This window comes from Scomber scombrus, chromosome 24 (genome assembly GCF_963691925.1).
Source record: "Scomber scombrus chromosome 24, fScoSco1.1, whole genome shotgun sequence".
NCBI lineage: Eukaryota > Metazoa > Chordata > Actinopteri > Scombriformes > Scombridae > Scomber > Scomber scombrus.
Window position 1 is genome coordinate 2,226,838 of NC_084993.1, and position 12,806 is coordinate 2,239,643.

The 12,806-nt window shown below is 43.7% G+C and overlaps 1 protein-coding gene across 2 annotated transcripts in view; it reads right to left on the reverse strand.

Annotated features, from left to right (window-relative positions):
- zeb2b (zinc finger E-box binding homeobox 2b) overlaps window positions 1-12,422 on the reverse strand; it is an 84,738-nt gene extending 72,316 nt beyond the window's left edge. For both annotated transcript variants that reach the window (XM_062414455.1, XM_062414453.1), the window contains exons 1-2: window positions 12,198-12,422; window positions 10,559-10,697 (exon numbers count right to left, since the gene is read on the reverse strand). In XM_062414455.1, coding sequence (XP_062270439.1) covers window positions 10,559-10,631 — 73 coding nt within the window. In that variant the 5' untranslated portion in view covers window positions 10,632-10,697; window positions 12,198-12,422. The remainder of the gene's footprint in view (window positions 1-10,558; window positions 10,698-12,197) is intronic.
- Between the last annotated feature and the right edge of the window lie 384 nt (window positions 12,423-12,806).

The following is a 12,806-nucleotide window of genomic DNA, read 5'->3' on the forward strand; positions in this document are numbered from 1 at the left end:
CTCTTTTTCGCTGCAACCTCCGGTTAAGAAGGTGCTTGATCAACGCCGAGATGAAAGCGTGGAAGTTGAGTGAAATTTGTGCAACCGCAAAATGACCTAATTTCGTTAATCTCGCTTGGCAATCGGCTGCAATTAAATTGAGATAACGCATCTGAATTTACTTCCACGCTGAGAAACCAGAAACCGGGAGCCCAACACAAACCAAAGCAGACAAGCCCTCGTTAAAGTGAAAAAAAAAGAATAAAAAAAAGGTAACGAGTGGGGCGCACTTAGGTGGCACGGAGAAGCGGGACACCTCTGAATAATGAACTAAAAGTAAGAAAGCGAGGCCTGATCAAATAGCATGTTCTATTATGTCGTATTAAAGGTAGGACAGCGTGCTGAGAGAAATGTGTGGAGTCGTATGTGGGAAAAAAAAGGGCCTAGATTTCCAGATGTCACCATGCCTTAATCTGGCGATCTGTTATTGATTGTTCCACGCAGCCGTGACCTTGCCAGAAGAGCTCTTCCACCCGACAATCAAACATACATCAAAAGAGAGTGTGTGTGTGTGTGTGTGTGTTTTTTCCCGTTTCCCTTAAATGTGTGTGTGTGCACATGTGGCAGCGAGCGTCGCTTGCAGATCAGCGATGCCGACATCAGAGCAGAAAACTGGAGGCTGCTTTCAACACTTGTTTGCACAAAGGTGTCATCTCTGAAGCAGCTGCCGCAAAAGAGGATAAAAAAATAAAAAAGAAGAAGAAGAAGAAGAAGAAGAGGAGGAGGAGGGTAAAAAAAAAATCATTTTAATGGGCAATTGAGGTGATTACTGTTTTTTCTCCTCTTTTCTTTTCCCTTTTTTTCCTCAGAAACATCATGAAGCTGTGCCCTGCTTTTCAGTTGACAGCAGTGATAAGTCACACACAACACACACACACACACACACACACACACACACACACACACACACACACACACACACACACACACACACACACACACACACACACACACACTCACACACACACACACACACACACACACACACACACACAGAGTTATTGCATTGCATTCTCACACACGAGCTCGAGCCAGCTGTGATGTGTTTGTTCTTTTGATTTAATCTGTATTTGTTCCTTTGTTGCTCTATTAAGATGCTCTCCTGTTTGTTAAGAGCGCTTTGTAAATAGATTCGACTTGACAGGTTTGCTCCCCGTCGCGATCAATATTACACTATTTTCTGAACTATAAAGAACATGACAGATACGTGCAATTTATAGAGAAGAGGGTGCAGCATGTTCTAGAAATAATTCAACACTGTAAGATGAAAAAAATCCCAAAAAGGAAGGAGGAACAGTTGCCTTCCTAACTCCTCTCATGCATGCACAGATATGCCATTGTTAGGAAAAATAAGGTGTTTTTAAAGTTGTTTCTTCCCCCTCCTTAAACCCCCCCCCCCCCCCCCCCCCCCCCCCCCACCTCTCTCTGCCATTTAATTATGAAATCCAAATGTTAGTTTACACCTGCTCAGCAACCTGTCGTCTGTGGCGCCCAGACTCCCTCGCAAATGGGAAAAAAGTTGACGCGTGGAAAATGTCGAAAATCACAGGCGAGACGCGGCGCAACAACTGAATAAGTGCAAACAGCAGGACGAGACGGAACGGATGGGCCAAATAAAGACTTTGCATTTTCACTTGAGAAAGACTCAAATGAGGCATGATATTTCAAAAATGCATTTTCCCCCTCCCACGCAATGCATAAAACATGCCGGCTTAGGGTAAAGAGTGTACACACGTAAATGAAAAGTCCAAATGCATGCAATTATTTGCCGGACCACTGAAGTTTCAATTTCTGTGTTTGCTTTTTGTGTCAAAATCACGAGGAGAAAACAGAGGAAAACAAGAGGATGAGAGGAAGGCACACAGAGAGAGAGAGGAGGGAAAAAAAGGGAGAAAACAAGCAAGAAGGCATGAAATAAAGTCAGGGAAGCAGGAGAAAGACATCTGACTGCATTGCAACTTTACTTAGACTAGCGTGTCGCAGAACAGGCGTACATCGGTGTGAAAGGAGAGTAGATGGATGGGAGGGGAGGGGGGGTTGATACGACCTGTCAAATCCTGAGGAAAGAGAAAAAAAGAAGGGATGGAGCGAAGGGTTCGACAGGCAGAACGCCGCCGCCAGAAACACCTTTGAGTCTGTCACCTTTGCTCCATCACTCTCCATCTCTTCCTCTTTCACACCGTCCTGAATCGTCCATGTCCGAGTGACCCGGCCTTCTGACAGCCACACAGGCAGCTCTCTGTCTCTTTTACAGCAACAGACCCCCCCCCCCCCCCCCACCCCACCCCAACCAAACTACACTGCTTAAAACACACACACTCTTCTTTTACTCCCCAAAAAAAGAGCCAAATTAGCACAATGTAATTTAAAACCAACGTCTAACAGACGACACACAAAAGCACTCACTATGATTTCAAGTGGCTAAAAAACGATGAATAAAACCTGATTTTCTGAGGCAATTCCTTCTGGGGAAGAAGCAGAAGTTCAGCAAACAGTTCAGCCTCCATGCAGTAAAAAAACTGGGACTTTTTGCACCGTTTCCGTGTTTAAAAAAAAAAAAAAACACAAAACAACCTGCCTGCAATTTTTTTATGATGCATAAACAAATGCAGACGATTAAGGCCAGAAGCACGCGGGGAATGCCACAATGCTGCCTGTGTCACTACATTGTTTTGGACGATCCATCGTTACTGCCGTTTAAACATAAAGGGAAGTCACAGGGTCAGAGTTGGCTCACTATTGGCTGATTCATGCCTCGGTGTTAGTCAGGCAACGGATCCCAGCCACCGCTTTCATCGTTTTTGGCAGTGGCAGTTGCTCTCTCTCTCTTTCTCTCTCTGTGTGTGTGTGTATATGTGTGTGTGTGTGTGTGTGTGTGTGCGAGTGTGCATCACCCCAAATACACTGTAACTTCTGCAGCTTTTGCTTATCCAAACCAATATGTCCCCCCCCTCCCAAAAAAAAAAAAAAATGAAGAAAACAAATCAGGAATTTGAAGTTTGCAAAACATTCAAAATCAAAGCAGAAGCATCGCAGCTTACAATTCGAAGAGAGAAGAAGAAGAAGAAGAGGGACAGATCATGTTGAGGGGGGTCGCATGAACAGAAAAGACTTGTCATACAAAGAGTTAACCCCCCCCCAAATACCCCCCCCTCCCCATTTCTCCAAAGCACGGGTTAATATCATGGCTGCCTGGTAAGGCATTATCCAGAACCTCTCGGAACAAAAGGCCCCTTTTGCAAAACAGACTCCTACTTTCCCCCAGTGTCCAAAGGTGTTTGCTGAGTAAATCTGCCTAAATCCTGCGCAGCTTGGCCAGGAGGGAGGAGGGAGGGAAGGTGTACCGATAATCCTTCTTCTTAACCAAAAAAAAAAAAAAAGTTCTGGGTGAGGAAAAGAAAGAAAGAGAGAGAGAGAAGAAGAGAGAGAGAAGAGGGGGGGGGTGGGGGGGGGGGGGGGGGGGGGGGGTGGGTAAATAAAGAAATCCATATCACATGATGCCATTTTAAAGAGCTGAGGTCCCCCCCCCCCTCCTCTTTCCCCTTCTCTTCTCACCACATTTGCATACATCCAGCCTGGGAATAAGATGATAAAGGTATCTTTCTAATCATTTGGATTGAAGCAACAGATAAAGTGTATTGTGTGTGTTTACATAAGGGCGATGTAACGTCATCTTTCTAAAAAAAAAAAAAAAAAAAAAAAAAAAGACGTCTTAAATAATTCAGGATCATAAAAAACACCTGCTCTTCCAAAATATATATTAAAGCCGAAAAGGAAATATAATAAAATAGATACACGGAAGTTTTTGGAGCACTTCGCTGCCAAACAGACACGAGAAGAGAAGAGAGAGAGAGAAAAGCGCATCGTGTGGTGAAGACACCTGCTCCTGAGTCTTATCGCCTTCTTTAAGCACAATCCAATCGGTCGCAGACAGGATTTCTTTCTTTTTTTCTCCCTCTTCTTCTTCTTCTTCTTCTTAAGTGTGAGTGCCACGAATAGTGTGGGCATGCCATCTCGTAACACTATCTGTCTGTCAGGAGGGGCCCCAGGTCCCTGCTAGAGTAGGGGAGGCTATAAAAGGCTTGTAACCAGGGGACGACCAACAAACACCACAAACACCCTAGTTATTTCTCTCTACCACCCACCCACCCTTTTCTGCCTCTCTCTCTCTCCTCTCTCTCTCTCTCTCTCTCTCTCTCTCTCTCTCTCTCTCCTCTCCCTATTTTTTCCTTTCCTCTTCTCCTCTCTTGCTCTCCTTTTTTTTTTCCTTTTCCTTTTCGCCCCCTTTTCATCTCAGCCCTTTTTCTGATGCTGAATGCAAATGTGTAGCCCTGCTGCTGGCGCGAAAGGGGCTGAATTGTGATTAAGAGGGAAGAAGAAGAAGAAGAAGAGGAGCTCCTTTCTTTGTTCCTCCCCCCGGGGGATGTTTACCAGGAGAGACAACGGCGGATCAGATATGAAAGGCATTCAGGTCAGCATTGATGTGAGCGAAAGTGAAATCGTACCTAAGCATTCCAAAGACCCGCAGTGTCAGGGGTCCGGGCTCGCGGTGCCTCTGCAAGTGTGTGTTCTCTGGCCGCCAGGCGAAAAATATCTTCACACACAAGCAGGGCGGTCGAGGAAGGAAGAATGAAAAAAAAAAAAAAAAAAAAGGAGAATAATAATAAAAAAATAAATAAAAAAAGAGGAGAAAATGTGTCAAAAATGTTTTTTGGCTATTTTTTGGGGGGGAGGAGGAGAGATGGATGAAAGTTTCCTGTCCAGTGTCCAGGATGGAGGAGTTGAGATGATCATTAGTTTTCTTTTTTTTTTTTCTCAGTGTGTGTGTGTGTGTGTGTGTGTTGGGTGGAGGGGTGATGAGTGGAGGGGAGGGGGGGGGGTGTACAGCCACAAGCCATGCTATTTGCTTTTATCTGCCTTATCAAGCGTGAAAAAACTGTGCATGTGTGCTGCTGTTTGTGTGTGTGTGTGTGTGTGTGTGTGTGTGTGTGTGTGTGTGTGTGTGTGTGTGTGTGTGTGTGTGTATGTGTGTGTGTGTGTGTGTGTGGAAATGCTGTTGCTGAGCTACATTCCTGATTTAATTCCTTGTGGAAAGCACATATTAGAGGATTTGTTGAATAACATATCAGCTTGAAAGTCGGTAGATATCAAACTGCGACGGCTGTATCTCTGTCTGTCTGTGACGCACACACACACACACACACACACACAACCACACACACAATAAAATAAAATAAAAAGAATTAAAATAAGTGTAAATACTCCGATCCCTCCTTATTATTATTATTTTTGACTAAAACTGATCCCTTCCTTTTAAAAACGACACTGTTACCCAAAGGGCTCTAACATCCTATATACCAAAAACGCCACGCTTGAAATCACAATGATCTCGTAAGGGAAGTCCATTCATTTTTATGTGCTTGGCTATATACACTTGACTCACACACTTTTGAGCAGATGGATATATTTAGCTTGTGACGACTGCAGCCGAGGGAGAGAGGGAGAGAGGGAAGGGAGAGAGAGAGAAATAAAAAAAATCAAGTGATGCAAAAAAAGCTACAGGAAAATAATAAGGCCTCGTGCACAACGCCAAAGTGCAATGTGTAGTTGTGACAGGACAAATATGGCTCCTTATTAGCCCCGCATTGAGGGAAAACCTGCTAGCCGCTTCTTCTTCTTTTTCATTTTTTTACATGGAGTAATTGGAATGTGTCTATTTTGATTCGACCACAAGGCCGGCGTTATAAAAATACTCCAGGAAGATTCATCCTCGGCTATCTGCGGGTCTGTACACCATGACACTCACTCATGAGCACAACATACCCCCCCCCCTCCCTTACCCCCAACCCCTTCACCCTCTACCACCACCACACACACCTCCTGCTCCTCCTGCAGCAGCAGCAGCAGACATGATTTCTGAATCCTGCTGGTGCCCCCTCTGTAATATCTCACAGCAATTATTTCACTTGCTTAAACAAAATAATCCCTTATTTCCCTTTCAATATGAATGCACAGGAAAACACTTTCTCTCCTCTCTCCTCTGTCTCCTCTGCTTCTTTCTACATGATGACAAAAAAAAAGGAAAGAAAGAAAAGAAAAGAAAAAAGCCATCAGGAGTGTAAGGTGTCTGCTTTGGCTGCTCCACACAATTGCCAACCCGTATGGGAATGGCAGCAGTGAATGGCGCGGTGGACAACCCCCCGCCACTATTGACGGTATAAACATGTAAATGAAACACATTACCACTGACAATCAATTGTCCGCGAGCGCCCTGCCAAACCTGCCCTCCTCCTCCCCTTACTCTTTTTTTTTTCTTCTTCATTTTACCCCCCTCCCCTCCTCCCTTGCACCTCCTGTGTTTAGTGATGATGACAAAAAAACAAAAAAAAAAGCCCCTACCTTTAAAAAAAGAGGGAAAAATGTGGTGGGAGGAGGCTGGGAAGTTGGTGGATGGGACAAGGGAGGATAGAAGAAGAAGAGGAGTGGGTGGGTGGTGGGGGGGGGGGGTGAGAGAAGAAGAGGAAGAAAGGGAGCACCTTGCCCCCCCCCCACTCTCTTTCTCTCTCCCTATTTTCTACAGCGAGAGCAGCAAACACAACTAAAAAGGCAGAGGAATAATAGAGATGGACAAATTGTTTAGACTGGCAGAAATCTGGCATTGTTTGGGGCTGAAAGCAGGAGCAAGGCTACCCCCCCCCCCCCCACACCCCCAACACCTCCCCAAATCTACACACACACACACACACACCCTTTCCCCCCATTTTATCCTCCAACTTAAGCGTGAATCTGTGATAGCCTTAATAACCACATTCAGACTATTATATCAAACTCCACCAGCAGCCAGAGAGAGAGAGAGAAGTGAAGAGTAGAGGAGGGGTAAGAGGGGGGGTAGGAGGGGTAGTGGAGTGGGGGGGTTTGGCCTTGTCTTTCTGCTGCTTCAGATTATGTAATCAGTGTATTTCTGAGGGTATGTCCCGACACCGAAATGTCATCCAGGGTACGGAGAACAAAAAGTGGGTGACGCAGAATCAAACGTTTAAACCGAGAGAAGAAGAAAAACACAGAGCAGCAGAGAAAGAGAGAGAGAAGAAGAAGAAGAGGAGGAGAAGGAGAAATACTGCAACATCTGTATTCCCTCTTTCATCTCGAAGCTGCTGCTGCTACAGACTCCGGCGTTTACATCCAAATTTATAAAAAAAAGAGAAAATGATAAATGTTTTTTTGATGCTCGTGCTGGTTGAGTAATAAGAAAATAAGGACAGGTGTGTGAGCGTTTTTTTTCTTCTTTTTCTCCCCCCCCCCCCCCCCCTCTCTTTCCTCTCTTCTGTTCTGTTCTGTTGGGCGCTCACAGCTGGATGTGACAAGCAACACCTGGCGAGGGCCAAACTCTCAAACACTTCACGCTGCCGAGATCAAGTTTCACACCAGGAGAGGAGGAGAGGGTTTAAAAATTATTTTTATATATATATATTTTTTATAGCGGTGTAACGGTGGTGGTGGGGGGACAGGAAGGAAATAATTTATCAGGGTTTTTTTAGCGCTTTCTAAAAAAAAAAATATCGCTGCCATTTCAGAGCCTATCAGCTGTAAGTCGCTTCACTTCACGGTGGCGTGCAGGAGGTTTGGATGAGGAAGGGGATAAGTCATGAACTGTGGTTAAATACCACATGACAGACTGGGCAGTGAGTGAGTAAAAGCTACTGTAGCACCTCCAACCCTGAAGGCCAACAGTCATCTGGATGAGAATGTCATTGGTTAGACAACTTAGTGAGATAATGCCTCATTAATACTAATTGGCACAAATGCTGAAATGCCCCTTCCATTTTGAAAGAAAGAAAAAAAAGGAGGGGAAGGGAAGGGAAGAATAATCCGAACAATTCCTGCTACTCTTTTTCTGCGAGGCTGCAGCAAAATATATGAAAAATTACACCAGATCAAAACAGATCAACTGAGCTTCAACTTCGCTTAATTAAAACATAAAAAAAACTAAACCAGATGTAAAAAAAAACATTTATCTTTAAAACAGGAATAATAATAACAGGTGGCACACAAATTATAATTTACATCACAAACATGCTTTTGCTTTTGCTTACACACCATCACCACCACCTCCGAAAAAAAAAGCCATTCAGTTGGAATTAGCTGTAATTGTACATATTTCACATTTGTGTATATTCATCTAATTTGTTAGTTAAGGGAGAGAGAGATTTGAGGGGGGGGGGAGATGGAGTCTGGGTGCATCCGAGAGCCATCTGGGTTTAAAAATATAAATAAAAAAATGAGAAAAAATGTGTGTGTGTGTGTGTGTGCGCTGCATTTTGGTGCATTGGAGGCACTTTTTTTTTTTTTTTTTTTGTTTAGTTACTGCTGGAGGAGTCTGAGTCTATCCTGCCCCGGCCGTCACACGCTTTCGCCCTGCCCTGCCATCCCTCCACAGAGCCAGGCAGGAAGAGGACAGAGAGACAGGCAGAGAGAGAGAGAGAGAGAGAGAGAGAGAGAGAGAGAGAGAGAGAGAGAGAGAGAGAGAGAGAGAGAGAGAGAGAGAGAGAGAGAGAGGAGAGAGTGGCCAAGCCTCAATAAGCCTCTGCATTCCCAGGGGGGAGGATTGGGGGTGAGGAAGGGGGAGGAGGGAGGAGGGAGGAGGTGAAGGGGGAGGGGGGGTGATCAGACAGAGCTAGTTGTTATGGAAGAGAGAGGTGAAAAAAAAAGAAAAAAGGGGGCTCACATTTTATATATTTTTGTTAAAACTACGCTGACATTAAATCAATTTTTCTGTAAATGTACATGCTCCTGCATGAAGGAGCGACTCTGACTTCTTCTTCTTTTCTTTTTTCCTTTTTTTTTTAAACATGAGAGATAAAAATATTCTTTTTACACACTCTTGCCAAAGCTTCGCCGTCTCTTGTCAGGTTTAAGGGTGTGAAAATTATATTTGCTTTGCTAATATTTTATCAAATGGTGCATTTGGTACAAAAGCCAAGACTGCTTTTTCTCCCTCTCTCCTTTTTTTTTTTTTTTTTTTTTTCAAAAACAGGTGGCCACTGCTAAACAGGCTGTCATATCTCCAAAAATGTGTGTTATTATTCTATATTTTAAAAGCATAAACCCTGCAAATGCATATATGTCTATTACACATATATATATATATAATATTAATAAATATATATATTAATATAAAGGAAATCTCCAGCTCCTCTGTTATGCTCTCGTGCTATTTAGTGTGGAACAAAATGCTTGTCTGCCATCGATTGTATGAAATCAATAAATGAAATCTGATCTAGATAAATAACCTGTGGGGGCAGAGATTAAAAAAACTGTTGTGGAGAAAAGCAAATAAAAGCTTCGTCTGAGCAGCTGAATCACAGCCTCGATTATATTTTAAAAAACACACACACACTGCTGCTTCACTTTTTTCGCCAGTGAATGTTACTGTGTGTGTGTGTGTGTGTGTGTGTGTGTGTGTGTGTGAGTGTGTGAGTGTGTGTGTGTGTGTTTGGAGCCTATATGGAATAATCAGGAATAACGGGGCCAGGAAATGTCACTGCAGATTTGCCTCTTGTGGGAAACTGTGCAGTCAAATGGAGAAAGAAAACCAACAAATCTCCACCTCCAGCGCTTCTAGTCCGGACCCAATTAATGTCCAGCATTTATCGGACATGTCATCCTATTTATATATGACGTCTCCTGTATAATAAACTTAGTGACAAGGGTAAACAAAAAAAAAACGCACATGTTAAAAAAACTAAACAGCTCCAAAATAATAATTTAAAAAAACCCCAAAGCTACCATCTCCTGTGGATTATTTCACCTCAGCTTGTCCTGCAAACAGCGACAATATTGGGGTCCAATTACTTAAAAAAATGTTGCTTTATTGAGTAAAGATGTAAAAAAAAAAGGCCTGTATATAAAGAGAGAGAGAGAGAGGGGGGGTAGGGGGTAGTAGGGGTGGGAAACCTTCACGAAGCTGAAGCATGCCAGCGTGTAAAGCAAATCAAAATTCAAGTCACAAGATTGGACTTTTACACCCGAGCAGCGTGAGTGTAGCTCCAGCCACCGATGGTCTGAGTGACCGCTATGCACACACAGTCTCTCTCTCTCTCTCCCCCCATGGCGGATATAATGTCCCGGCGACAATAAACCAGCAGCCGGCACCACTATACGCTCCAACTTTTTGCAAAACATCCAACAACTTTCCACTAACCTCCTCACAATATATCTCACATATATTTTAAATAATCCACTATTTGCTTTTTCATAGATTCCAACAACAACAATAACAATAATAATAAAAATAAAAGGGGTTCGATTAAAAAGCAGCAACACGGATGCATTTACGCACAGTTTCTCTACCCGGATCCCTTTATCCCTTTGCGTAAAAGGGGAAGGCAGGAATGCGCACCAGCCGCGGACCCTCACACACCCCCGAACCGCAGTGGAAACCTTCAAACCAGGCTTACATCCAAAGATATATCCCCCTCCCCGTACAGCTTTGGGTTTATCTACCCCGTGTTTTTCTTACCGTTTTTCCGTCTCGGGTTGGCTTGTTTTCGCCTCTTACACCTGGGGCCATCCGCCATGATCTCTTGCTTCATTGATAAGTGTGTGTGGGATCAGATGGCAGCTCGCATGGACTCGATTCCTTGATTTCAGCTTGATATCTGACGGGAAACACACACACACACATACACACACACACACAGAGAGAGAGAGAATGAGACACACACACATACACATACACATACACATAGAGCCAGCACCAACAATGTGGGTATTAGCGTGGAGATCCACTTGCCCCGGACGCGAGGAAAAAAGAAATTGCAAATGTAACTTGGATGAAAAGGGGGGAAGATTGAACACACACACACACACACACACACGCGCGCGCACAAAAAAAAGAAAAAGAGCCGTGGAAGTATGAGAAGGAGCGGTGAGAGGGATCCGTGTCCATCTAATTTTGATTTTCAGCTGATCGGCTCTCAGCTTAGTGGCATTAACAGCAAAGCAAACAGCAGCAGGAGGAAGGGGAACTGTAATTTCTCTTATTAGGGGAAAAGCACTTTTCATTTCGCCAGTGAGGACTGAAGCGAAAAACATTATAATCTATTGTGATTTCATTCAAGAAAAGTTTCACAGTCCGGTTTTGTATTTTTTCCTCCTTCTCCTCCTCCATAAACCTTTTTCCTCATTTTTTTTCTTTATAATTAAACCTGACAGGATCTCCTCGTGTTTTAGCGTTTTCACTCCGGCTTTGGCACAGAAGCCGAAACAGGTTAATAAATCAAATTTCTGTCAATTTTTTAGGGTCAGATCCAAAAGCTTTACGCGTTACAGACGGCACAAAAAAAAGAGAGAAGCGAGAGCGAGACTCAAGTCTTTGGGAAGAAGAAGAAAAAAAAAAGCCTTCATTATGTGGTCTGATTAAAAGTCATATAACTTCAATAAACACTTGGATTCGCTTCAGAAAATTGCAAGTAAAGGTTTAATAAACTAAATCCAAACCCGCTTGTCACCAGTTAATAAATAACAGATGGGGGAATAATTGTTCAAATGTGCCAAACTTACTCCGGACTATAAGGAAAAAATCTTTAAGGCTCAAATGGCGCATAAACAAAAGCGATAAGACTCAAATCGCCTGTGTGGGATGTTCAGCTCGCGAGCCAATTTATCAGCGCAAATACCGTTATTAGAATAAGTGAATATTGACAAGAGGCTTTTCAGTGTTGCCACTCAGACGTTTTTAAAGCTGAATGATACAAAACAAGACTAATATAATACAATCTGACGAGATTCAGAGGGGAAAACGGGATGCATATCGCCTTTTTTTTCTCCTCCTCTCCTCCAAGGATAGCGGTGTCGTGTGGCGCCAAACGCCCCGCAAACAGCACCTCTTCCCCGGCTGCGAGGAAGCCAACAGGACGCCTCTACATCCCGGAGGTGGTGGCGGGTACAAAAAAAAAGAGAAAAAATCAAAACAAACGCACCTATCTCCACCTGTGCAGGTAAGGCAAAGTTGAGCTCCAAACTCTGACGCGCGGGTGCATGGAAGATGGTAAGTTTAATATCCAACAATTCTCCGAGAGAGTAACAAAAAAAAAAAAAAAAAAAAAAAGGGTTATAAAATTAAAACAACAAAAAAAAAACGGTGGTGAAACACATACCTGTTTTTTTTTAGGGGGAAGAAAAGAGGTGTCTTGTGGATAGGAGTTGCGAGGAGGGATGATACCGGAGCTCGTCGGTGAGCGGATCCTTTTCCACCGGTGATAATAAAGCCTTAGAAATAAAGCCTTAGAAATAGTTGGGAGGAGGGAGGGACCGCTATTCCTGCTAGGGCAGGTTTACAACTGATGTCTTACACCCACTCCAGGAAACAAACCTGGGTAGGGACTGACGTGTTACGCCTCTTCTAATGACATTTTTTTTCTTTCCACCTCCTTTTCTTTGCCGTGTAACACAGAGGAGAAGCCCCCTGAAACGCACGCCACCTATCTTCACGGGAGGGGATAATTGAGGAGAGCCAAACGTGAGCATCTTCTGGGTTGAACGTGAAGTTTTTTTTTTTCCTCCCTCTCTCTCTCTCTCTCTCTCTCTCTCTCTCTCTCTCCCCTTCTCTCTCTCTCCCTCCTCTTTTCTTTTTCCTCACTCTCCTCTCTCTTTCTCCATCTCTTCTCTTTTTGAGTGAAACCAACTATGTCGGGCTTCGACGCGGAGCAAAGAACAGGCGACAGTGTGTGTGTTTTTTCCTCTTTTTCTTAGTGTGAATATGTGTG